The sequence below is a fragment of the Desmodus rotundus genome, chromosome 2 (assembly GCF_022682495.2).
Source record: "Desmodus rotundus isolate HL8 chromosome 2, HLdesRot8A.1, whole genome shotgun sequence".
Taxonomy (NCBI): domain Eukaryota; kingdom Metazoa; phylum Chordata; class Mammalia; order Chiroptera; family Phyllostomidae; genus Desmodus; species Desmodus rotundus.
In genome coordinates this window covers 81,652,883-81,680,277 of record NC_071388.1, presented here as the reverse complement: position 1 = coordinate 81,680,277, position 27,395 = coordinate 81,652,883, and the positions used below count along the sequence as shown (strand labels likewise).

Here is a 27,395-nt window from a genome sequence, read left to right as displayed (position 1 = left end):
ACACTCTAACTTATGCCAGAACCAGTGGGGGTGGGAGTCCACACAGACACTGTGTTAGGTATTCAGAGGGAAGCCATAAGGCAAAGACACAGCCTTCCTCCACGAAGCCAGGTTGTGCCTACATTTGTATAATACTCCATTCCAACTCTGGTGTTATAAAAATTACCGGTCCATAGGAACTGAATGCCAGTAAAAGGAAAAAAGAACTCTGCATTTAGTAAGACTATTTTAAAAATCACATATATCCAAGAATAAAAATGCCAAGATGACAGAGAGGGAGAAGTTAAACCAAATTTCTAGAGTATACTAATCTCTTCAGGATATGAAGTTTAAGTAATAATATGTGAGAAATCCAAAATAAGTCATATCATGCTACATATTTTTATAGGGCAGGATTGGATCTTTAGCTTTTAAATTCCCTTTCAATTGATCATTCTGAATTTTCTAAGTATCGTGAAGATTGAATTTTTTTTGCAGAGTTGTTGCTGGGGATTGTTTTATATAAATTTGGCCCAGATTCTTACAGAGGGAGTTCTTGACTTTTTAATAAAAGTTTATTGAATAGTAACATAGAGATAGAAAAGTACACAAATCATAAGTGTCCATAAAATGACTGCATCTGACTAATCAATTTTCAGATGAGAAAATTAGAACATTCTGGCATCCCAGAAGATCTCTCATGCCCTCTTCCAGTCACTACCCCTCTTTCTTTATGGAAAAAGTTACTTTCCAACTAATGACATAAAATGAGCATCACCCTTAATCTTCATAATTTGTTACTTCTGTTCATTAGCATGCCTAGATGATGTGGCAGCGACAGTATCTTTGAAATTAAAAACGAATGCGCTTTCTGATTCATGAGGTTTTAGGCAGCCAGATGTTTTAACCAACAAAAGATGAGTTTGAAAGTACCTGCCATCCAGATTAGTGGCTTGCACAGCTGCAAATACTTTGGTTTTTAAAGGTAATCCTATGCTCGGGATAATTAACTGCTGGCTGTAGGTTGAATCCTAATAATGAAAAAAAAACAATCCATCATTGCCTTTTTAACAACAGCATATTTACCACTTAAAACCATAATGTCATAAAAACACGGGCAAATCAATATAAATTTACCAAACCAACTCCATAAAGGACCTAGCTAATCTTCTACTTCTTGTCAAACCCGTCCTAAACCATATCCAAATAACAAATTCATGCCCATGCATAAATTTTTTCCAAGTTTACAATATATGATAGTAAATGTTCAAAATATTTAAATATGCACAACTGTTAATAGTCAATGGTTAATATTTTCTTTGTTTAATATTCAACTATCAATATTCAGTTTACTTAATTTAAAATTCCACTTATTTAAAAAGTTTATTTGAATTACATCTGCTTTAGTTTAAGCCCCTCACCACTGGAGCTGTATAGCTTTGTACACATGATACCATTTATCCAAAAGTACTTATTTGGCAATTTGAAGTTACCAGGTTTAATAGAAAACCAAAAACGAGACCAACATGTTCTCCAATTTGCCAAAATGCATGCCCCAGAGTTCCTGAACCAAATTTCTTGATGGTTGCTTAATAGAAGAATAGATACCTCAGGACAGCATTCTACCTTTTTGTCTGTATTTGACACCAGTTCTAGAGAACTTATTGATATCACTCCCCAATGTACAGTAGATTAAAGTAGCAGATTAGAAATTGAGAGGTGACCTCTTCAAGTTGTTAATAAAGAGAAAGGAGGAAAACATGTAGAATACGAAAAAAAATCTCCTAAAAATCTATATTGTCAAATCATTTAGTCTAGAGGCAAATTGTTTCCTCAAATTCAGTAATTCTGAAGATATTGTTATTTTGCAGCAAAGGGATATATTTGATATTCATTATGAAATCTCAAGGTCATCAAGCAATGCAAAATACAGAGCATACTCTCTCCTGAAGTCAGGAAAGAAAGCAACAGATTATGAATTTTTTAAATTAAATCACTTATAGTTAGTTTGTATGCTTCATTTTTTAAAAAGTTGCATTCATGTGGAATGTTACATTCCCACAAAATCCAGGTAAATGAGGGATTATATGCTGTGCTTATTTTCCATATTTCTGTGATAAATAATAATAGCTCCTCTAGCTATTTCTTATAGATATTTTTATTTAATTATTTTTCTGGCTCCCTTTTCCAACTTCTCTAAGTAATCCATTCTTCATTAACTATACAGCACTTTCCACTTACATATGCATTGATACTGCCCAGAAGAAACTTGCTTCTTTACAGGTGTGATGCTGTTAAGTCACTTGCAAATGATGTGGCTCAGCTGAGGTTTAACTATGAATTATCATTTTTTTCTCCTAAAATTGTTTCTAAAAGGTAATTTACTGACTTTATTTTGGATTGTTGCATTTACTCTTGTTAGTACAATATTGTCCCTAAAATAAATTACATTTATTTTAGATTTTTTTCAACTTTCAAAAACATTCATAATCAGCATAACTTTATATCAAATTTACTGGTTTTGTGTCTGCTCAGATGACACAAATATTTAGATACAATTCAAATTCACAAGGTCATGCTCACTTTCCATTTTGGGAGAGGAGAAAACTGATATATTTATATTTCTCAGAAATAAAGCCACAGTTCAACTTAAAGCAGGCCACATATATGGAAATTGCATAATCAATACAATCCTTACTTTTTTGGACAAATTTTCCTAAGTACCTTTCCTGAATCTAAGAACACATACAAACCAATTGCACTAAATCCAAATTAGGTAGGTACAACTTTCCTCTCTAAATGAATAACCAGAGAATAGGAGTAATAGGTGTGTACTGCAACTTTTTATCATTCCTAAAGGTTAGAAATAAGAAACTGCATGTGAAATAGGAAAACTCAGCACCTCATGATTGAGAAGGAATATTTAATTTGAAATGCTATAATAAAATTACATTTGGGTAGCTAATTGTTAGTGTTCAGAACAAATAATAAGTATGATTTGGGGCCAATTAGTGAAAGTATACTAAAAGCTTTTTCTATTACAAATTAATAGCTTTTTAATGTCCTGTAACATGACAAAATACAATGATGGTACCATGTTAAAAAAAAAGTAGTTTGGCACAGTGAAACTCTTCTGTAATAATGGACACATATCATAGACATTTGTTAAAACCCATAGAATATACAACATTATTAATGAACCTAAATGTAAATGATGGACTTCAGTTAATAATATATCAACATTGGTTTAATAACCAACAAGTATACCCTGTAATAATAGAGGAAATTAGGTGCAGGCACAGGTGGTCTGTACTTTCAAATGAGTTTTTTTGTAAACCTAAAACTGCTCTGAAAAGTAAAGTCAGTTAAAAAAAATTGTTTGTGGGGAAATGATTGAATCCTATTAAATAACTGGTTTGTAAATGACTTTTAAAATTCAATTTAATTTTTATTCAACCATTAGCAATACTGGTATTGCAAACTGATTAAAGACAAGAAGCATGTTGGCACTACCTGTTTCACTGAGAGTCTGTTATCCAACAATTTGTTACCCCTTACTATAGAATTAAAATCTTAAGGTTATCATTAAATTATGGGCTTTTGTTTAGCATTAGGATTCTAGAAACTCTTTGAAGAATTGTATCTATGATTTCCTTTCCTGTGCAAAAACTTTTCTAGTTTGATGTAGTCCCATTTGTTTATCTTTTCTTTTATTTCCCTTGCCTGGGGAGATATACCAGATAAAATATTGCTACAAGCAATGTCCAAGATTTTGCTGCCTATGTTTTCTTCCATGATTTTTATGGTTTTTGGGTCTAATATTTAAGTCTTTAATCCATTTTGAATTTATTATTGTGTTTGGGGTAAGAAGGTGGTCTAATTTCATTTTTCTGCAAGTCTCTGTCCAATTTTCCCAATGCCACATTGAATAAATTATCTTTAGCCCATTGTATGTGCTTGCTTCCTCTGTAGAATATTAGTTGATTGTAAATGTGTGGGTGTATTTCTGGGCTCTCTATTCTGTTCCACTGATCAATGTGTCTGTTTTTATGCCAGTACCATGCTGTTTTGATTACTATGGCCTTATAGTATAGTTTCATATTAGGTAGCATGATTCCTTCAACTTTGTTCTTCTTTTTCAGGATCGCTGTTGTTATGTGGTGCCTTTTGTGGTTCCATATACATTTTTGGAATATTTGTTCTAGTTCTGTGAGATGCATCATTGGAATATTAATAGGAATTGCATTAAATCTATAGATTGCTTTTTGTAGTATGGACATTTTAGTGATGTTAATTCTTCCTATCCATGAACATGATATATGCTTCCATTTATTTGTATCTTCTTCTACTTCCTCCTTCAGTGTCTTATAATTTTCCCAGTATAGGTCTTTATATACTTGGCCAGGTTTATTCCTACATATTTTATTCTTTCTGAAGGAATTGTGAATGGGATTATTTTCCTGTCTAGTTAGCAATGGGACAATTACATTATTTCTAATGATAAAGAAAAGACCTTAACAGCAAAGTTCTCCTCAAATTCACACTTTAAAATTTTGATTTTCTTCTTTTCCAGTGACAGAATAGTTTAATTTCACAGAAAATAATGTTATCATTAAATGCTCTGTGGGTATATTTTTCACTTTTTTTTTAAGATGAGGAATTGTCATTCTTATTTCACTCAATTATAACAAATCACACTAAACTCACACAAGTCACTTTAACTCAAGGAGCTTACACATATAAATGAATGAATAGAAACTTTCAATTTATTTTTTTCTTACTTTCTTTTTTAATTTATTTTAAGTATTATGCTATTACATTTTTTCCAATTTTTTTCTCCCCTTTACTCCCCTCCACTCTGCACCCCCCAACCCTTCAGCATTCCATCCCCACCTTACTTCATTTAAAAATATTGTTCACAACAGTAATTATCTGGCCATCTTGGGAACAAATATTGGCACATACAGGAGTAAGCAAAAGTAGATTTACAGTAATGAGGATGCAAAACACAGTTTATTCTTGTATTATTAGTTATAATTATTATATCATTCTACACATGAACACCTGTTTAAACCTACTTTTGCCAACTCCTGTATTTGCTGAGATTGTAAAACCAACAAACTTGGCAGCTTCTTACAGAAGAAAGTTTGGAAGTGACAGAAAATCATACCAACAAAAGCGATCTTCATTCCAACACATTTTAATTTGTTGTTTAGAGCTCTGTGGTATCTGACTACAAACTTATAAACATGTTTTTTTTTAAATGCCTTTGGAAAATGTCCTACTACAGTTTTTGTAGCTCATTATATTCAAAGTGTAACACACTGACTTTTAAATCAGTTGCGTGAATTATAACTCAGCGCCATGATGACATGAATAATACTGTAAAAATCAGATTCATAATTTACACAAATGTTGGCTGATAGATTGAAAAATTGATATTTAAATCAGACATTTGAAATGTATGAATAAAATTTTTAATCAACATGAAAATATCATTTAGAGGATTAATGTTAGAGTTATAAATAGAAATCCATGTATTTTTCACATTTTGCTGCCACTGTTGATATTTACATGACAAAAGTTTGACAATACTATGTAGTCAGACCAAATTATTTCAAATGTGGTAGAATTGACATTAATCAAAAGCCATATTAAAAATATTTAACACATTCATCACCAAGCTTGCCTCCAAAAGTATTATTTGGACTTTACCTATATTTTATCATAAAATTATTATTCCCCAAATCTTGACCCTGTCTATAGCCACACACACACACGCACACACACACACAAATAAATATATACACTTAAAAGCAGACAGGCACTTGAAATAACTATGCAGGATCAGAATCACAATTATGAAATGAATTTAAATCATTTATCAACCTTTAGGAAAGAATGAGGTTTCTATTATATCTATTACTAAGGATATGGATATGGCAGGAAAGCTAGATAAAGGTTAGCAAGGTGTAATGAGGTTAACGTGGCTTTCAGTAGAATTCTATGTAAAACCCATTCACATAAATAATTCCTGAGACTGGTAAGAGAGAAAGTAACATCTCTCACCATCTACTTACGTTATAAAGGAGCAAGTTCAAAGTGCTGACAAATGTACCATTGTTCTCTCTCACAGAAATAGCAGCTGAGGACCTAAAACAAGGTTAGAAAAAAAGAAAGTTTTGAAGAGATTTTAAATTAAAAGTTTCAGCTATCCTCTACTGTTGCATTTCAGGCACTAAAACCCTTGAGTAAGCCTGACATACTGTTAAGTAGGCTTGGAGAGGGCATGTGGTTTAAATGATTACAGGTAGATAATCAAAAAGAAAGTGTGGCCCAGTAAACACAAACTGTTCTTTATGATATTTTTATGTATAAATGCATCTTATTTCTATTTTGTGTTACTTATATGCCACTTTTTGCAGAAAAATATCATTCTAAAAGAATTTGAATCTGATACAAATATATTTTCATCAATTCCCTTAAAATAGAAGTTTCATGAGATCAAAAATGTTGTTTTATTTTGTTCAGTGCCAGAACATTACATAGTACCTATAGGTATAAAATAATTATGCATTAAATAATTTAATGATCCCTGGCTGGTATGGCTCAGTGGACTGAGTGCTTGCCTGTGAACCAAAGGGTCACTCGTTCGATTCCCAGTCAGGGCACATGCAAGAAGCAACCACATATTGATGTTTCTCTCCTTCTTTCTCCCTCCCTTCCCCTCTCTCTAAAAATAAATACATAAAATCTTAAAGGAAACAATTAAATGAATGCTCATGCACAGTGAAGCTCAGATATGTTTAGTGGGGCAGGAGACGGGGCAGAGTAAGAGGCTGAGACACCCTAATGACCTACTTTCCTCTATCCTGTATCCTTTACACCCAAGGCCTTTCTTTTATTCTTTGCCCCATTAAAAACTTATGGTGGACCAAGGTGGTTATAATCATCATGCCATTAAAACCAGCTATGAATACTTTTTTATCTGAAGCAAAATGTGTTCTTCATATTCCCTTGTAACTAAGACTAAACAATAATTACACATTTATAATAGCAAGCCCTAGAATTGGAGAAGGAAAGTGTTCACTCAATTGCCCCATTTTATTAAAAATATTTAACAAATCTAGTTGATTATGTTGTAATGTGGATATAACTCTGTCTTGGAATATGTGCTTTGGCAATAATGAATGAACACATAAGGCTATGTAAACAAAGGCTATGACCTCGTTGTGTATCTGGAGCTCTTTGGCTTTGGGTGATGCCATCTTTCTTTGTTAATCGTCAGCTCCTGTGCAAGTGACACCTCAGCAGAAGGAATTGAGACCCCAGATTCTGAGACAGCAGAGTACAACAAGGAGAGCATATGGCAGAGACTGAAGCCAAGCAGGACCCAATAATGTAGTGACTGAATGTTCTGCACTCTTGGAATATGACAGATCTTCTGTGCTGCATAAGCACCCAGAGTACCTAGGTTCTTGGGCAGTTCTGAAGGGTGTGAGGAGAACCCAAGGCAGATACCTGATTAGCTTGAACTAGGCTTACTTTGGGGGGAAACATATAAATAAATATGTAAAATATATTATATATATTATGTCTTTTGAGCTGTTGGTGTGAATCATAGCAATTTAGATGATAGATAAATAGAGATAGATACATACATAGATAGATAGATGATTGATAGATACATAGATGATAGATGAAAGAAAGAAAGAGAAGAAAGAAAGAAAGAAAGAAAGAAAGAAAGAAAGAAAGAAAGAAAGAAAGAAAGAAAGAAAGAAAGAAGAAAGGAAGGAAGGAGGGAAGGAGGGAGGGAGGGAGGGAGGAAGGAAGGAAGAAAAAGACTAGATATGGTTCTCATTGCATTAGTCTGGCTACTTTCAATAAATCCATCTGAATAAGTCCTTATAAATCTTTGTAAGTCCCTTAAGGATAAGAAATGATTCAAACATAAAGACAGTACAAGGCAGCAAGAATAAAATGTGAACTTACGAAGCAAGCTGGGTATTATTAACCAGGTATTCCAATGGATAACTACAACTAAATTTGTAAAGAAGCCCAGGTAGATAGCTGATGATAGTTGGTGGATCTGGAGTATCAATATATCCTGAAATATTTCCTATTTGTACTGAAGTTGTGTTTCCATAAGCACTGATGCCAGGAACTGTGGATACCTGTTAGACGGTAGATCAAGTTCAACATTTAAATAGATATATGTAAATCTAGGCATTTCATATTCAAAATAAAACATTAGACTAGATCATTTCTAGGCTGGCTTTCAACTATAACATATCATGATTTGGAGATTAAACAAACATAATGTTATCTTTAAGTGATTATATGTGTCCTAACTAAATGAAAATGTATATTTTCCAATGGCAGTTTATAGATGAAAAAGGAGAGAGGTTATATGTTCAGAGTGCTTTAACAAGTAATTTGCAAGTGTTCATGATAATTCCCAATTCTGTGGCATGGTATCAAAGACCCCTATTAACCTGATCTTGCTTTCTACTTTAGCTTCCTGTCTCCAGGCTCCCACTTTTGTTAATAATGTCCCGGCCCCAAAGCCCTCATGGCTCTGGCCTTTGTGCAGGCTCCTTCGGCCTCCTCTTTCCCCCACTTCACCATGACACACTCTACTCCTCTCTGGATCTCACCTTCACTAGGAAACTTCTACCTCCCCCAGGTGGTGCCTGGCCCCATCATAGCAGCGTCACAGTGCATGAGGAGCCTGCTGACCGGACGGTCCCCCAGTCGTCATAGGCCCCCTTGTTCACCTTTGCATCTTCAACGCAGCACAGTGAGGCCAGCATCGTGGGGCCCCAAAGTAAACTGTGAAGACATGACTTAAGGCCCTAGATTTTCTAAGTCCATCTTCACAGTCGGTTTTCCTCTGTGGTCCATGGAGAGTCCCATCTCCTTCCTGGGCAATAGTTCATGCGTGGGCTTTAGGGGGATTGCGAACTCCCCAGAGTCATAAAATAGTGTTGTCCATGTGTGTATTTTCCTGGGCCTGATGAGCTTTCTTTCTATTCTCCAATCCCACTAAAATCTAAGAACTACTATTTTAAGAATAATCAATAATATTCTTGACCTTCATAAACCATACAGGAATTCAGTTTCTTTCACTATGTCAAATACCCATGAAACTCAATAAATGTTTTAGCACATATTATGGAGACCTATAATACTTAGTTTTTAACAGTAGAATAAATGATATGCATGAACCTAGGAGCAGATAGGCAAAGCTGAGGCAATTATCTAGCTAATTCATGAATAGAGCCAGAATCATTATGAATGAAAACACTTTTATTCTAACTTAGTGATTTAGTACTCTACTTAATTTTTCCCATGTAGGATTGTCCTTGGAACAGAATCCAAAGCTGGTGACATCTAAGACAAAAATAGAAAATAAGAAGATCTGGAGAGCATCATGCTAAGTGAAATAAGCCAGGCGGTGAAAGACAAATATCATATGATCTCACCTATAAGTGGAACCTAATCAACAAAACAAACAAGCCAGCAAAATATAACCAAAGACACTGAAATTGAGAACAGACTGACAGTAACCAGAGGGGGAGGTGGGAGGGGATAATGGGGGAAAGGGGGGAGGGTTTTCAGGAACAACTGTAAAGGACACATGGACAAAACCAAAGAGTAGGATCGAGGGTGGGAGGAGGGGATGGCTGGGGTGGGGGGAGTGGTGGGGGGGGAAATGGACACAACTGTACTTGAACAACAATTAAAAAAAGTTAAAAAAGGAAAAGAAGCAGATCTTCCTCTCCTCTCACCACATACCTGACTGACTAGCTAAAAATAACAATCTGTCTGTGAAATATATGTGCACACACAGAGGAGAATTTTTCAAGCAGAGTTATTGCACTCTATAAAAAGTAAAAGGCATGCACACACACACACACACACGCTTTGCCTGGCATTGCATGTGAACTGTTTTGTAGGTAGCAGGGCAAGACTACCCAGAAGATAAAGCCTGGTGAGGGAAAGGACTTGGGCCGTGGTGGGAGGAGAGGAAACGCTGCTGCTCGCCACACGGGCTCCCTCTCTCCACAAGGAAACACAGACAAGTAACAATCAACCCGCACGGCTGCTCCTTAGGCCCACGTCATAACCTCTCTGCACACAACTCAGAGCGATGAGTAAATGTTTTTAATAAAGATCAACAATACTCATGCTGCAGGCTTAGGATGGTCATGGGTACAATATTCTAGCTGACCTCTGGGGAAAAAATAGAGAGATCTTTCTCCTGTCACCCCTCTCTCACCAAGTCTTAAAAACCCTGCCCTTAGAATAAGCAAGCCTTCCCCCTTAACCCTAAACAATAATTTATGAAGAGGAAAGGCCGATTTCTCCTTCTTCACTAGACTAAGTGGTCAGGCTGTTATAGCTCCTTTTTGTCTTTGCTAGGATTTATCGATAAAATTATACTTAAACAGGCAAAGTGAAAAATAATACTAAATGAATTTCAGCATAACACTCCCCAAATCATAACATTTCTACTTCAATTAATTTTAATTCTCAGGAGAGTTAATGACTTATTCAATTCTATTTTTGGTGTTCGATGCATGAATAAGTAAATGAAGGCGTAGACTAGCAGTTCTCATTCAAGGTGGAAACATTTGAAGTGATGTTTTTATATTCTCAAAGACTAGAGAGAGTGCTACTGGGATTTCACGGGTAAGACTGAGAATGATAAACATTTTGAACTTCAAAGGACAGTCTCACACAATGGAGAATTTCACACCAAATACACTGACATCCCCTACCCTTTATTTTTACAAAACAGTGGTGTGAATTATTCAATGTTAAATATAAAACCCAGACAACTCTAAGTTTTCCATTTGGTATTTCATTTTTCTTTCTGAATGAGGTCACTAAGAAGTAATAGTCCAAGTGATTCATTGCCAAACTCACTGGAACAAACAATTTTTGTATGATAAGATACTTTCATAAAGAGCACGAAGAACATAGCTAATGACAAACTAGAGAGAAATATCCGACAATGTCACTCACACCAAATAAAGTTGCTTTGAGTAGCACAGCCCATCTCAGGCTCCCCAACTGCCCAGCTACAGTAAAGAAAACCATTTTTGGAAAATAAAACTGTATGTTTGGGAGCAGAAGCCTCAAGCAGGCAAAGGAAAATGATTTCTTCAGTTTTATTGGAATTTTTTCTTGAAAGATAGATTGAACTTCTGATTATTTCATGAAATGGGAAGCTGTTTATTTTTTTGTTGGTTTTTTTTTTTTAGTTATGACCCCAACCTAGCACACTATTTCACATGAATCTTACCGCTAAGTTATTGCCACAGCCCTCCAAGGTGCTGAGATTGATGATGAAAATAACCACTGCGGGAAAGGTATTGTTATTGACGAAGCCCCTGCAGTGGGAATCCCCGTGCCTTCCGTTCAGGGCCAGGTCTGTTTCAGAATAACCGGAGAAAAGTACTGTGCAAAAATTAATCTTCATCGTGATGGCCTGCACCCCACAGTAGACACTGATGTCTCTTTCAGCTGAAATAAAAATACGTAAAGAAAAACATAAGTCACAAATGCATAGTAGAGGGACCAAGAATAAAGTTAATATCCCTGATGCATTGATTTGCTCCCCCTCAATCTTTTTAACTCATTACTATGTTTGAATACACCCTAATCCAACATGACAGGTGTTAAGAAAAGTAGCTAGGAAAAATAGTCTTTGATATAGTTATTTAGGAAGTGGTCTTTAAGTATAGAGATTATAGTTCATCTCTGTTTTCCTATGTAGTACATATGCACTAAATGTTGGTTGCGCATCACCAAATGATTAGAGAACTGAGTGGAAGAAGTCAGGTTACAGGAAATTCAGAACTAAAGTAATGGAATTATTCAGGTCTCCTGTCTAGAGCAGCGAGGCTTACGGCAGTGACGCACGTTCCCGGGGTAAGGAAGAAACAGTTAAAATCCCTCCAAACCCAGAATTGTTGAGCATTTTGCCATTTTGTAACCTATCTCATTCAGGCTGTAGAAACGAAAGCCACCCATCAGAATTCCATTTTATTTTACCTGTATTACACTAGACAAAGGAAGAGAAAAAGTGTGCTGATATCACAAACAAAAATGCATAGCCTACTCTACGAAACATTTGCCAATCACCATGCCTCAATAAAAGGAGCTAGGTATGAAAATGTAAAACGCAATTGGCACGGTTTTCCGTGACCCTGGCTTATCAGTGATGAGATCCATTTTAGGTCTGAAGAGGTGCGCGCACACGCACACACACACACACACACACACACACACACACACCCGCGCTTTTCATACCTCTCTGTTTCATTATTTTTCTACATGTAATGAAGAAAATATATGTAGAAAATGAAGATGTTGCCTGTTAGGTAAGTCGCCAGAAGGAAAAGCTTTTACTTGTATTGGTTTTGATAACTGTTAAAAGTTGAATCGTGCCCCTCCCCCCAGACAAAAAAAAAAGATGCGGTAACGTCCTAACTCCCAGTACCTCAGATTGTGACCTTCTGTGGAAATAGGGTTACTCAAGTACAGTTAGTTTAGCTAAGGTCATACCAGAGTAGGGTGGGCCTCTGATCCAACATGGCTGGTGTCCGAAGGAATTCCATGGGATGGGACAGAAACACAGAAAGCATGCCGTGTGGATACAGAGAATTGGAGTGATGTATCTGTAAGCCAGGGAGTACCAAAGGTGGCCAGCAAACCATCACCAGAAGCTAGGAAGAGCCAAGGAAGAGTTCTACCCAGAGTCTCAGAGGAAGCATAGCATAGCTCTGTTGACACCTTAATTTTGGACTTCTGACTTCCAGAATTGTAAGACAAAACATTTCCCATGTTTTAAATTATCCTGCTTGTGGCACTTCATTATGGAAGCCCTAGGAAATTAATGCAGTAACCTTGCCACTTTTTTAAAGTAGATTTTTTTAATTGTTTTTAATTTATTAATTTTAGGGAGAGTGAGAAAGAAAGGAGAGAGAGAAAGGAGAGAAAGAAGGTGAGAGAGAGAGAGAGAGAGAAAGAGAGAGAGAGAGAGAGATGGATTTGTTCCACTTTTTCATACGTGCTTTGGTTGAATCCTGCACGTGCCCGGGCCAGGGATCAAACCCACAATGACAGCATATTAGGATGATGCGCCAACCAGCCGAGCTTCCTGGCCCAGGCAACCTTGCCACTTGTACCTCTCTGTTTTACCACTTTGATAAAGAATCTGAAACGTGCATTAGGGTTCCAGATTGTGGACATAAAAAAACCTGAGTAGACTATTTGGAAAAACGCACTTGATTGTTAAAAAACAAAGAAAAGAAAAGAAAAACAAGTAAGTTAAAGTTACTTCTGGTAAATGATAGAATGTTCACCTAAGTAAATGTAAATGTCATTCAAGGCATTTTGGCATAGAATTAATTTTCTTAAATACTTCAGTTCATACAAGGGTACGAGTAGAAGTTTTCAATGGCACATTTCTTTGGAATATTTGTTCTCTACGCTGTTTTTTTTTTTCTGGCAAAGTGAATCATATTTTGAGGATCTGAGTATGTCAATAGGGAGACTTCTATGTTTGCTTATGATTTTAAACTTATTACAAAACAAAGAAAATCTTTTTTCTGGCTAAAAGGCTATGTTAGGCTAGTTATCATAGAAAACCCCAAGAAATATTCCCCTTTTAGGTGAAAAAATAAAATGAATTCATTATATAGTACACTCTACTAACATAGAAAATAATAAATATGATTTCAGTTGGGAGGGTATATTAGCCTTTAACAAAATTAATGGTTAAGTGAAACCATGAGTATTTTTATTATATTATATTGATTATGCTATTATAGTTGTCCCAGTGTTTCCCCATCCCCGCCCCTTGCACCCAGCCCACCCTACTCTCTCAGGTAATTCCCCCACCATTGTTCATATCCACGGGTCATGCATATAAGTTCTTTGGCTACTCCATTTCCTATACCGTACTTTACATCCCCATGGCTATTCTGTAACTACCTACTTGTACTTCTTAATCCCCTCACCTCCTCACCCATTATTCTATAGACACCTCCCATCTGGCAACCATCAAAATGCTCTCTGGATCCATGATTCTGTCTCAGTTCCTTTTGTTTACTTAGTTTGTTTTTTAGATTCATTTTTGATAGATATGTATTTATTGCCATTTTATTGTTCATAGTTTTGATCTTCTTTTTCTCAAATAAATCTCTTTAACATTTCATATAATAATGGTGATGATGAACTCCTTTAGTTTTTCTTGTCTGGGAATTTGTTTATCTGCCCTTTGATTCTAAATGATAGCCTTGCTGGGTAGAAGAATCTTTGCTGTTGGTCTCTGCTTTTCATGACTTTGGATATTTCTTGGAAATCCCTTCTAACATGCAAAGTTTCTTTTGAGAAATAAGATGACAGTCTTATGGGAATTCCCCTCTAGGTAACTAACTGCTTTTCTCTTGCTGCTTTTAAGGTTCTCTCTTTATCTTTAACCTTTGGCATTGTAATTGTGATGTGTTTTGGAGTGGGTCTCATTGCATCCGTCTTGTTTGGGACTCTCTGTGTTTCTTGGACTTGCATGTCTATTTCCTTCACCACATCAGAGAAGTTTTCTTTCATTATTTTATCAAATAGATTTCCAGTTTCTTGCTCTTTCTCTTCTCTTTCTGGCACCCCTATGATGTGAAAGTTAGAATGCTTGAACTTGTCCCAGAAGCTGCTTACACTATCTTCATTTTTTTTAATTCTTTTTTCTTCTTCTTGTTCTGATTGGTTGTCTTTTGCTTCCTTATGTTCCAAATCATTGATATGATTCTCAGCTTCATCTACTCTACTGTTATTGCTCTATATAATGTTATTTATTTTAATTAGTGTATCCATCATTTCTGACTGGATCTTTTTTATGTTATTGAGGTCCTTGCTAAGTTCCTTGAGCATCCTTATAACCAGTGTTTTGAGCTCTGCATCTGATAGACTGCTTATCTCCATTTTGTTTAGATCTTTTTCTGGAGGTTTGAGCTATTCTTTCATTTGGGTTATGTTTCTTTGTCTCCTCACTTTGACAGCCTTCGTATGTTTGTTTCTATGTACTAGGTAGAGATGCTATGACTCCCTGTCTTGGTAGCATAGCCTAAGCTAGTAGTGCCCTGTATGGTGCAGTGGCACAGCCTCCCCTATCACCCAAACTGGGTATTTGAGGTGTGCCCTTCATGTGGGTTAAGCACACCCTCCTCTTGTAGTTGTGACTTGATTTCTATTGGCAGATCAATAGGAGGGATTTATCCAGGCTAGTCAGTTGCAAGGACTAGCTGTGACCACTGATCACCAACCTCCACCCTCCGAGGAGAATCAGCTGTGCGGAGGCAGGGAGGTGATTCTCTGATGTGTTATGTAGCTGTCCACTGGGTGCTCAGGCTCTGGGGCTTCCAAAGTGGTGCAGGCGAAGATCACTCCCACCTGTATTTTGTGCCCGGGGCCACCTTGCCTGAGCTATACAGCAATCTGAGATGGCTGCTAATTGTGCTGGACTTGGAGAATCTTAGGCAAAGCCAAGCTGTGACCTAGGCTGTTTGCTGCTAGTGCTGGTCCTGGGACCCCTTTAGCCAGAGGTATGGGGGATGGAGGCTTACTGCGGCTGGTTGTTGCTTGTTGGAGAGAATTTAGGACATTGTGAAGCATGAACTAAGACCAGCCATTCATATCAAAAAGCAGCTTGAATGGGCCTGTAGGTTGGGTGGGGCAGAATCTCTGGGGATCTCCAAAGTGGGTCAAACAGTGTTAGCCAGGTTAATGGAGTGTCAGATATGGCACCAGCCTGCTGGTTCTGTGGCTCTGTGGGGGAATAGTTCAGAAAAGAGGCAATGGCCTCTGCATGCCTTTCTATCTGGGAAAAAGCTATCCCCCAGCTCTCTCCTTGATGCCAGACACTTCAGTTTCTCCCAGTATGCCTCCAGTGCCTTTCAAGCTGCTATCCCAGTGCCAGAGCTCAGAGGAGGTGAGTCTGAGTTAGTCCTTGTGTGAATTCTTTAAGAGGAACTGCTTGAGACTCCAGAAGTTTCTTCTACCTACCTAATCCCTGCTGGTTTTTGCAGCCAGAAGTTATGGGGGCTTATCTTCCTGTCACTGGAACCCTGGGCTGGGAGGCTCCCAAGATATCCTTCCTGAATCTCTATTCACCACACATGGTTGTGGGACCAGCCTGTTCCATGTCTCCATCCCTCTTACCAGGCTGGATGGATGTGGTTTCTTTAATTCTGTAGTTGTCAGACTTCCACTCAGCTGAATTTCTGATGGTTCTAAGTTATGGTTGTTCTATATTTTAGTTGTAATTTTAATATAGTTGCATGAGGAGGCAAGCCATGTTTACCTATGCCACCATCTTGACCAGAAGTGGAACAATCCATTATTTTTTTTTATTTAATTTTGGGGGGGAGGCATTGGTTAATAAAACTTTATAGGTTTCAGGTATAAAATTCTACAATACATCATCTGTATACTATTGTGTGTTCACCACCCCAAGTCAAGTCTCCTTCCATCACCATTCATCCTCCCTTTACCCTCTCCTACCTCCCCCAGAGGAGTTTCCCTTCGTCAGTCACCGTACTGTTGTCTGTGTCCATGAGTCTTTCTTTTTTTCCCTTTGCTTAATCCTTTTACCCTTCTCACCCAGACCACAGCTGTCAGTCTGTTCTCCTCACCCATGGGTCTGCCTCCGCTTTGTTAGTTTATTTTGTTCATTAGATTCCACATATAAGTGAAATCATATGTTATTTCTCTCTTTCTGACTGGTTTATCTCACTTAGCTAATACTCTCCAGGTCCATCCATGCTGTCACAAAAGGTAAAGTGCCCTTTTTTATGGCTGAGTCTCATTCCATTGTATAAATATACCATGGCTTTTTTTATCCATTCATCTGCTGATGGACACTTGGCCTGCTTCCAGATCTTGGCTATTGTAAATAATGCTGCAATGAATGTAAGACAGAGGTGTATATAATCTTTCAAATTAGTGTTTCAGGTTTCTTTGGATATATTCTCAGAACTGGAATCTCTGGGTCATAGACAGTTCCATTTTTAAATTTTTAAGGTAATCATGACTGCTAAATAATTCTCTTTACTAAAAGAATAAAGTTCATTTTAACAAAGGTTTATTGAGTGGCTACCAACTTCAAAATGCATCTTTTTTTAATGCATCTTAAATCCATTGATTTTTCTCCATTTTCATGCTATTGCTTTGTACATGCCGCCATTATCTTTCCCCTGAAATATTGCATTAACTTCCTAGCTGGTTCCTTTATTTCTACTCTTAACCCCTGTCATTAGTACAACTGCCAATACATGAATCCAACCGTGTCACCTCTTTGCATAGATTGATGAACAGCTACTCTCATGGGTCAAAAATCCAAATCGTGAACCAGACCCTGAAGCCTCTCTGTGTTCTGCCACCTGCCTGCCTCTGCATCCTCATTTCTCTTACTGCCCCCCTTGCTCCCTACATTTGTTTCATTGAACATTTTCAAGTTCTTTAAAAACATCACACTGAGTGGTAGAGGCCAGAATAGTGGTCACCTCCTGGGGCAGAACTCTCTAGAACAGAAGAAACAAGGACATTTTAAGGGGTGATAAAAAATGTTTTCTACCTTGATCGGGGTAGGGGTTACAAGAGTGTATATTAAAATTTCAAGATATACCATGAAAATTGTTGCATCTTATTGTATGTAAAGTATTCCTCGATAAACTATGGTAAGAATGTTTAAAAACCTAATATAAGTTTTACACAAAAAATCTTCAGTCAGTGCTCTTTCCTCTGCTTGGGATTCTCCTCCTATCCCCAGTATTTGTCTGAGTAACTCCAACTCTTCCTTCAGGTATCAGATTTAATAGTCCTTTTCCCAAAGACTTCCATGGTTTCCAATCTGAATCATGCCGTTCTGTTGGAAGCTGTTATTTCTCCCTGGAATCATACATGTACTTTTATATTTGCCTTTCCATTAAGCTTTTCATTAAAGCAGGTAACTATGATGTTTGTCAAGTAATTAATTAATCACACACTAGACTGAAGCAACAGACAGCACTGAGGATGTACAAAGTAGTGGTCCTTGTTGTCAAGTCGTTCACAGTGCTTACAGAGGGGCAGACACGCCCCACATCATCAGAAGGGCTGGGCAGAAAGCTATGGGATAGCGTCGAAAGCGGACCTCACCCAGACCAGCTGGTTAAGATCGGCTTCTAGAGAAGAAGGCATTGGGCTGAATTTTGAAGTATCAACAGGAAATAGATACACAGATTGAAGAATGTATAACACAGAGGGGACAGCGTAAACAATCACAGGAGGGTGAATATGCTCAGGCCGGTTGAGAGCTGGATGGTTCAGTTTTCATTAGGATTTGAAATGCAAATGAAGAAAATGCAGGGAATGAAAGCAACTGACAAGGACACAATCCAGATCCCAGGAAGCCTTTATGTATAAAATGGTCTCTGTAAGGTAACAAAGTGTCTACCTGATGTCCCATCAAATTCTCAGCCACTACACAGTTCACTAAGAACTCTCTTTATGCTCAGTGATATAGAGAACAAGTAGCATTGCCTTATTTGGCATATCATAAATGTATCAAAGTGAATACATAACATTACATGTTACAAAAGAGAAATATCATTAACTTAAACCAACTGAAGGCTTTAGCTTCTTTACCTTTGTTTGAGAGCAATTAGTTGATGCTTACAACAGCTTTAGAAATGGCAGCGATTACTTTGTTCCAATGTGGAGCTCTCTTCTCTTTTCTGCTTTGTTAGTGAAGACTTGTAACCCCTGCAATGGAACTGAATTTGCTACAAGCTGATCCCACTTGGAGATATGACAACAAACTAAAGGCTTTTTACAGTGTAAGAGAAGAGATCTGTTCAAATCCATCCTAACCCAGTTTTCTAAAGACTTTTCACTGCCCCTTCCGAGGAACACATTTTTTCCTGGCTGGATTTGCTAAAGTCATCTATTCAGCACAATTTTTCCATTTGTGGGGCTCTGAGGGGTAAAAATGTTACTTCAAGTTACCAATGGGCAACTTATGCCAAAAGTAGAGATTTTTTTTAGAGATACTGAATATCAGTTGCACTCAATAACTAAAGTTGTTGAGCCTTCCTATTATTCAGTCCCTGGACTGAATTGTGAAACCCCTTGGGACAATACTCGGGTATAAAACAACCCAGTTTGAGTATAAGCTAACAAAGAAAAATCAATGAATACATGCCTTTAGATGTTTGATTTTCAGTGTTTTGTGTTTAAAAACACTATGTATTATACCTAGTATGTTTAAGATGACAAGCCTGCTCACAGAGTTGGTGTGCTGTTATGTTGCCAAAATGCCATTTTTCCCTTGATATTCTCAGCAAGCCAACCTTTTCACAGAAATTTAAAAACACATTAGTCAACTGACTTCAGGTTAAAACAAAGAAATGTTCTGCACTGGCTTAGAACTAATAGCATCTAAATGAAGCTAATAATTCCTAGCTTGTGATAGACTGAATAATTTTCACCTCATGTCAATACTGTTAAGTTTGAGAACATTTGCTTTTACTAGTGTAAGAATATTTATTTCAACATTCTTTATTACTACCAGGAATAATAAGGGCACCAATCGATGCAATTATTCAAATAATTTGCACACACGTGTTCTACAATAAAACAAACAGCAACACCCCAAAGCGGGCCGTCCGCTTGTGCCTGGCAGTGCAGCGCAGTCGCTCAGAATGTTCCCTCGCCAGTGATATAAAATTAAACGGGTAAAAATCTGTACGATAAGCAATTCAGGGGGGCCAGTGCATAATATACAAAAAGAATGAGATGCGCAGGAACAGGAATTGAAAGCACAAAACCAGTGCCATTGGTTTTATACAAGCTAAAGGCTATTGGTTCTATTTATTTCAAGGTCTAAAGTATATGTGACTTCATGCCAACAATAAATTCAATCTGAGTATTTTTTGTATACATATTATGTAGCAGTGTCTGTGCTGGACTGAAGATAAAGACATTAACAAGGCTCCTTCACTTCAAGGAGCTTATGGTTGAGTAGAGGAGACAGAAGAAAACCAGACGATTGTAATGCAGCCTGATAATGATACAGTGGAGGTTTGTATACTGCATTATGTACAGCCATGACTTAATAGGGCAGAGATGTTTGGAAAAGATTGTTGGGAGGAAATTGAACAGTTCCAACTGGCTAAATTTTGTAAGAAATTGAATAAATGCTGTCACGAAGAGAAAGGGATGTTAAACTGATACTCCGGTTTCTAGCTTCAGCGCCTGAGTGGATTATCAGGAAGGAGAAAGATAAGCTCCTGTTTTGAGAGGCTGGGGTACAATGGGACAGTCAAGCGAAATGTACAGCAGGTAGTTGGAAACATGAGTCTAATATTTGGATGATAGAAAAGAGTAGAAGATATAAATTTGAAAACCAACAAATACTCAACATATCAATAATAAACAACAAAATAATAAATGAACTTACCTATGAGAGCATTCAGATAAGAAGAGAAATGGGCTGAGAACAAAAAGAAATAATATCTACCTTGTCTTTTAATGAGACTTTCCCTCATTCCCTGATGGACTACAGTCATCCTTCTGTGCTCTTTCTCCCATCAGCGTCAGCTGTGAGTCTGCCATGTTGCTTGCATCCTATCTAGGAATGGATATTTACTTTCTCACTAAATTATGAACTCACTGAAAGCTCTGCGTTTTCCCAGAGTGCCTAGGAAATACTCAGGAAATGTTTATTGAAATATACTTGATTCAATTCTTTCACAAACAGCATGCACGGTTTCTAACTTTTTAATATTAAGTTCCAAGATTCACAGGCAAAAAAACTATGTACACAATTAATAGGGACTTGTCTGGACTGTTCATCCAGAACTCAGATTACCTATCTGTATTCTGCCAACTGCCTGAGATGATTCTTGTGTTCAGAGTTTTAGACAAAAAACCAAATCCTTAACATCAGATATTTTCTGACTTCTAATTAAGAAAATTCAACCCATTAAATAATGTGAACATAATAAATATTTATTAGTTCTTTGGATACCTAACATTTTTAGATGCATTAATCTTAGAGATAATTTCTTCCCTCTTTATTAATAAATTTTTAAATTTTTCCCCCTTAACAGTGACAGATTTGCTGATCCCTATTGTTGTTAATAGCAAGCAAGGGCCTGGCAGCCTCGGAGGTTTGCATAAGCACAGTGGTTACGTAGCGACACAGAGCTAGCAGAACCTCCTGAGCAGCATGTCTAACCAGCACTTACACTTGACCGTGCATATGTATCACAGAGTCTTATTAAAATGCAGGTTCTGATTCAGCAGGTCTGTGTGGGGCCTGGTTTGTGCATTCTTCACAGGCTTCCAGGTGATGCCAATGTTGTGAGTCTCTTACGTAACCAGCTAAGTTCCTTAATCACAAATATATATTTTGACTGGGCAGAAGCCAACCCTTAGGTGGATCCTGTCTGGTAGGATTAAACACTCCCACCAAATGTCTTTCTGTATGATTCACATACTTGCAAGACGGAGAAATTAAGGACAGAAGAGAGGAAGGGGGAGAGAGAGAGAGAGAGAATGCATCATAAAGGAGATGGACGTGTGGCACCTTTCTTCCTTTTCTGAGGAACTAACTGGTGTTGAATCTCAGCGAAAAAAGTTTTATGAAAAGCTTAGTGAGACTGAGCCCAAATAAGTCTATTCTAGTCATCAGGTGGATGTGTGGAACAAAATTGGAAATAGGATTCATCTTCTATCCCCATCTCTACTCCATTCCACAAGCCACAGCAGTTTAATAACTGAAGGAACTAGACAGTCAGCCTCACAGGGCCGCTGTGCCCTGGGCACTCTCTGAAACTGTGGGGGGAGACATGGGGAGAGGAAGGGTGAGTCTACTGTGAGCAGATGAAGGCTCTGTTGAGGTTCAGGTGCAGCTATGCCCATGAATACGATTGAGCTTGTATCCATGGTTTATATCTTAAAAGTAGCATTGGTTCAAAATTGACAACATGAATCAAAATCTCTTCAATAGGGGGAGCCCTTTTGTATGTGAAAGGTGCACTGCTTTGTAGTGCCATTGAAACCTCACCTGGAAATAATTTACTTCCTGGTAGATATCCCAAAACTAATATAGACCAGCTAATCAGATTACAAGAGGAAGTTATGTATCATTTTTATTTCTATCTTGCAGAACGAGAGCAGTAATGTTTGGTACTACATAAGCAGAAGTGCTTAGAGAACGGATGCTATATATGCTTCTTCAAGTCATTTTTTAAAGTTACTTTCCTCTTAAGTTTTTATACAATATTGAGGTTTTGTTGCTACATGAAAGGGCAGCAGCTGATAAAGAATTCAAAGTGGGTTAGAAATTTGTTTTCTCTCTCTATTGACCAGGTTTCTTGCCACCTTCGTTTTTCACATCTGTTTCTCCTTAGCACAGGCAAGCTGTTGTTTTCAGGGCTGTAGGAACGTCATAGGCAGTCTGAGGCAAACTTCACACACTTATATTCACACTGGCTTCTCTGAGCTGAGAGTTTGGTCATCTTTTTCAGGAAGAGAAAAGCATGTGGGTTTTACTTTTACAAGCAGAGGAAGTGAAAAATTCATGCAATAAAGAACTTTGTTATTAAAGTAAAGAAGGGTCGGGACTCTGAATTATTCAGTCGTTGAACTTGCTGACTAATTGCTCTTCTCTCCACTGCACTTTATCACTGCGGATTAATCAGGATGGGATCGGCAGGCGCTGCCCAGGTCGGTTCTTCTGCCTCTTCTGGTGCCGTAATTGCAGTCAGAGATGAAAAGCAGGGAGCAGGCCTCCCCTTCACAGCTTGAAAGACCAAACCACAACTACAGAGAATGCAGGAGAATCAGCCTTTCTTATCTACACAGAGGGCCAGACCATATCTCCTAGCATAATCATTCCATTATCCACTCCCACTTCATCTTTGGGCACAGAACAATGCCATGGTTAAGCAACGCCTAGCACAAAATCAGACATTTCATTTTGCTTGACCCACGCATGAATTATATTGATTAAATGGGTAATTCTCTATTTTATTTCCTGTGGACCACTAATGTTCCCTTAAATACTTTTCCCCCCTTGTGATCAGAACTTTTAGGATTTACCCTCTTAACAACTGTCAGATACACCAGACAGCAGTGTTGGCTGTCGCCACCATGTCGTCTGTAACATCCCCGGGACCTATGGACTGTATAACTGGGAGTTTGTACTTTGTAATCCCTTTCATTCAGTTCTCTCACCCTCCACTCCCACCTCTCTGTAACTCAAATCTGGTCTCTTTTACTGAGTTTTTTTTTTTTTTCTTTTTTCTTGCTTGCTTGGTTTTAAGATTCCACGTATAAGTGAGATCATATAGTATTTGTCTGTTTACCTCTCTCTGTCTGACTTATTTCACTTAGCATAATGCTCTCAAGGTTCATCCAAGTTGTCACAAATTGCAGGACTTTCTTCTTTTCAATAGCTGAATACATTATATTGTGTGCATTTCTATACCACAACTTCTTTACCAGTTCTTCTGTTGATGCACAGTTGGGTTGTTTCCATGTCTTGGTTATTTTAAACAATGCTGCAATAATCATCGAGGTGCAGATATATTTTTAATATAGTGATTTTGTTTCTTTCAAATATATGGTCGGGGGGAGTGGGGAGGGGACAGTGAGGAGAGGGGATTACAGGAACTACTATAAAGGACACATGGACAAAATCAAGGGGGAGGGTGGAGGTGGGGGAGGGAGGGGGGTTCAGCTGGGGTGGGGTGGAGGGATGGGGAGAAAAGGCACACAACTGTAATTGAATAACAATAAAAAATTAAAATTATTAAAAAAATTGTTCCCTGCAGTTTCAATGCATTATTTTCTCAAAAACCCTCCTGATATATTTTTTCTAATTATACCCCAAAATAAACACTAGTTATATGATTGTAAAAAAAAAAAAACAAATATATACCTGAAGTAGAATTGCTACATAATAGAGTGGTTTTATTTTTAGTTTTTTGAGGAACCTCCGTACTGTTTTCCATACTGTTTCCTACTAAGGGTGCAAAGGGGTTCTTTTTTTCTCTACATCCTTGTCAGCATTTGCTGATTCTTCTCTTTTTGTTGGTAGTCATACTGACAGGTATAAAATATCTCATTGTGGTTTTGATTTGCATTCCCCTGATGATTAGTGATGTTAAACATATTTTCATATACCTGTTCACCATCTATATGTATTCTTTGGACAAAAATATTTATGCAGGTACATGGCCCATTTTAATTGGATTATTTGGTTGTTTGTACACATCACTGTTTAAACTTAGTATTCAAACTTCACCTTTAGGCGCCATGATTCGATAGACAAAATCCTAGTTGTTGGTGTTTCTTTTTTAATTTATCTTTGTCAATTGCTAACTTTGCAGCATTAGACAAATTCTATTCTTCAATTTTCTCATCATAAAATAAGGATTAAAAATGATTTTGTCTTCCTGACATTCTCTCCATAATTTCAAATGTATTTTAAAAATACTACAAAACTATTACTCTCTGAAGCATTTTACTCCATCTCACTCCATGGCATATGTCATCAGTTTGGCTCAAACATAAACTCTGACAAAAATTCTTTAAAAAATAGTGTAGTATGTTTGTTATAAGAAATAAAAGAGAGAATTATGTAATGTGACTAGCATGCAATATGTGGAACCTATTATTTTCATCCTTATTAATAATAGAATACAAATAGATTCTATCTATTTCTATTCTATCGATTTTGTATTTTAAACAGAATGCAAAAAGGTAAGTCAGGTAACACTGACTTCCATTCAGTTTCCCGTGACTGGTCAGCGCACAATGAGACGGCGTCGGGCCACAAAGGTGTTGGTGCCATCAACTGAAGTTCTCCTTGATTGTGCCTTTATCATTAAAGTCTCCTTTACAGATCTGAAAGTTTAGGCTAACCCTTATAAACTATCATCTTCCCCCCCAAAGGGCCTAGTTCCAGAAAGTACCCACAGAGGTCAGATGCACTTATCTGTACGTTTCACTCTGGCCAAATAATTCCTTGGTACCCTAAAAGTCAACTGTGGTTTGAGTTTTATTCTGGGAACAGCACAACTACAATGTTATTGGGGCAAATATCTATTCCCTGCTACTAGCTTGGAAAGCCAAGAGTTAACTACCTTAAAATTAAATGGTATCCCTTTAAATTTGAAATGAATTAGACCCTGGTGTTTCCTTTGACTCAAGGATAAATGCCATGGAAATTAAAGAAAATAGTTCCAATGTCGGAACACAAAGGTCAGACAGGGTGAGATGATCACTTTTGTCGATATTAACATTACTTTGCATTTAGATAGCCCCGCTCCTTTGCCAGACTTGTTCTCATTCCAGCCCACCGCTTAGCATCTGAGCAGCTTGTGAGGTTCCTACTGACAGAAGGGCGGCCCGACATGGAAGGGGAGAGTGAATCAAGGCGGTGTGAGCAATTAATCATTAGGCTTTCCTTGTTCACTCTGGACTTCTTTTGCTAACAACCTGCAAAAGTGGACTTAATTTATAATAATGCCCATATAAACTTAAAGCTTCTCCTGGAACTTCTGATTAATCTGGATTTCAGATTTTTACATATAAATTTTAAATTGCAACTGTGTATGTGTGTCTGTGTAGGTTTAGAAAGTTTGGATATTTGTTGTCTAAGCCAGACAGTACAAAAAGTGCCAAGATATACGAGGTCAAACACAAATAAAAAATAAGAGGCTTAATTCTCCCTATTAAAAATAAAGGAAAACACTTCTCCTCTTTCCGTTTCTTAGATCCTTTGCATGAGAAGACTGAATAATGGTGGAAAGAAGGGGAAGGGACTAGTCAGAGAACACGTATGAATGACCCATGGACACGGACAACAGGGTGGGAATTGACTGTGGGAGCAGTGGTGGGAGGGTGGGGAAGGGCGAAGGGGGAAAAATTGTGACAACTGTAATGGAATAACACCAAAAATAATAAAAAGACTTGTAATTATAAGTACTTTCTCCTGTCTTTGAAATATATATAAATCCTGTGGAAAATTAGTCAGCTCTTTTGTCAGCTTTATGACCTAGAAATGTCTTTTTTGAGGACTTGGAAGCATCTTTTGGAAATGTAAGCATTAAAGAAGAAAGCACCCCGGTGGGAGCGTGGGCACCCAACTTCAGGGGTATCCTTCCTCCAAAGAGCAAAAGCACCTCTTTTCGTAAAGACATGAGGGTTGTATTTTCCCTCTGGGTAAAGCCAATATGCTAACACTATTACCAATTTTATGATAAACTATATGTGACAAATGGTGCTGTCAAGTCCTCCTACTGCGGGTCTCGTTATTGTTTACCTTGAAAACATCCGCAGTGGGTTGCATCACTTGGCTATATGAAAAAGTAAGATTTCCTTCTGTCTTTGCAGCCTCTTAGTGAATTGCCTCTAAGAAAGCACCACATTCTGGTTTAATGCTTACTCAATGATAAAAGTGTTTTCATCCTCTGTCTTTGTGGAGAGTATTTCTGGGTTGAAAGATTTTGGTTTTAATTATGTTTCCCTATCACATGACTGAGCCATTAATTGGAATAATGGACTCAAGAAAATAATACTCTGTTAGTTGTTCTTAACCATAAATGTATATTTGATTCATCTGTAAGGGTTAATTTTTTTAATTTTAAATTGATTTTGAGAGAGACAGACAGATGGACAGACAGACAGAGAATTCATTGTTCCACTTATCCCTGCACTCATTTGTTGATTCCTGGATGTGTCCTGCCTGGGGATCAAACACATGAACTTGGTGCACTGGAGATGACACTCCAACCGACTGAACCATCTGGCCAGGGCATCTGTAGGGTTTAATATACAGATTCCCAGCCCACAGTAACAGATTCTGCCGCTAGATATTTGAGGTAAAGTATTGGAGTCCGCAGTTTTAACAACTAGCCCGGGTGATTTTGATGCAGGTATTCAGTGGGCACTACTGTAAATGGACGATTTAACAGAATTGTAAAAATTTACCATAGGAAAAACTTTTCTTTTACTGTCCCAGTCACTCCATCACTCATTTACATGTTTTATTTATTTTTATAAGTACATAACAACAGCTTCAGCTAATCCTCTCTGCTAAGCAATCTTTTTACATTTTGGCTTTTTTTTTTTCATCCATAATGCAATGAGGCTTGGCCACCCATCCCAGACCCTGGGCAAGGCTCTGGCCCATCATTCTTCAAGTGAGGCTTTGCATCCCACTTCAATATGGAGATCAAAGCAATCTATAGATTCAATGAAATCCCTATCAAAATACCAATGACACATTTCACAGATATAGAATATATATTTCAAAAATGTATGTGGAACCCTAAATGACCCCAAAAAGTCTCAGC

The 27,395-nt window shown here is 37.5% G+C and overlaps 1 protein-coding gene across 5 annotated transcripts in view; it reads right to left on the bottom strand.

Moving 5' to 3' along the window:
- The window catches only part of ZPLD1 (zona pellucida like domain containing 1), a 276,647-nt gene that overhangs the window by 13,386 nt on the left and 235,866 nt on the right, over positions 1–27,395 (bottom strand). For all 5 annotated transcript variants that reach the window (XM_045185953.3, XM_053918320.2, XM_053918322.2 and 2 more), the window contains 4 exons: positions 11,291–11,511; positions 7,972–8,153; positions 6,060–6,132; positions 913–1,010 (listed from right to left, as the gene is read on the bottom strand). In XM_045185953.3, coding sequence (XP_045041888.2) covers positions 913–1,010; positions 6,060–6,132; positions 7,972–8,153; positions 11,291–11,511 — 574 coding nt within the window. The remainder of the gene's footprint in view (positions 1–912; positions 1,011–6,059; positions 6,133–7,971; positions 8,154–11,290; positions 11,512–27,395) is intronic.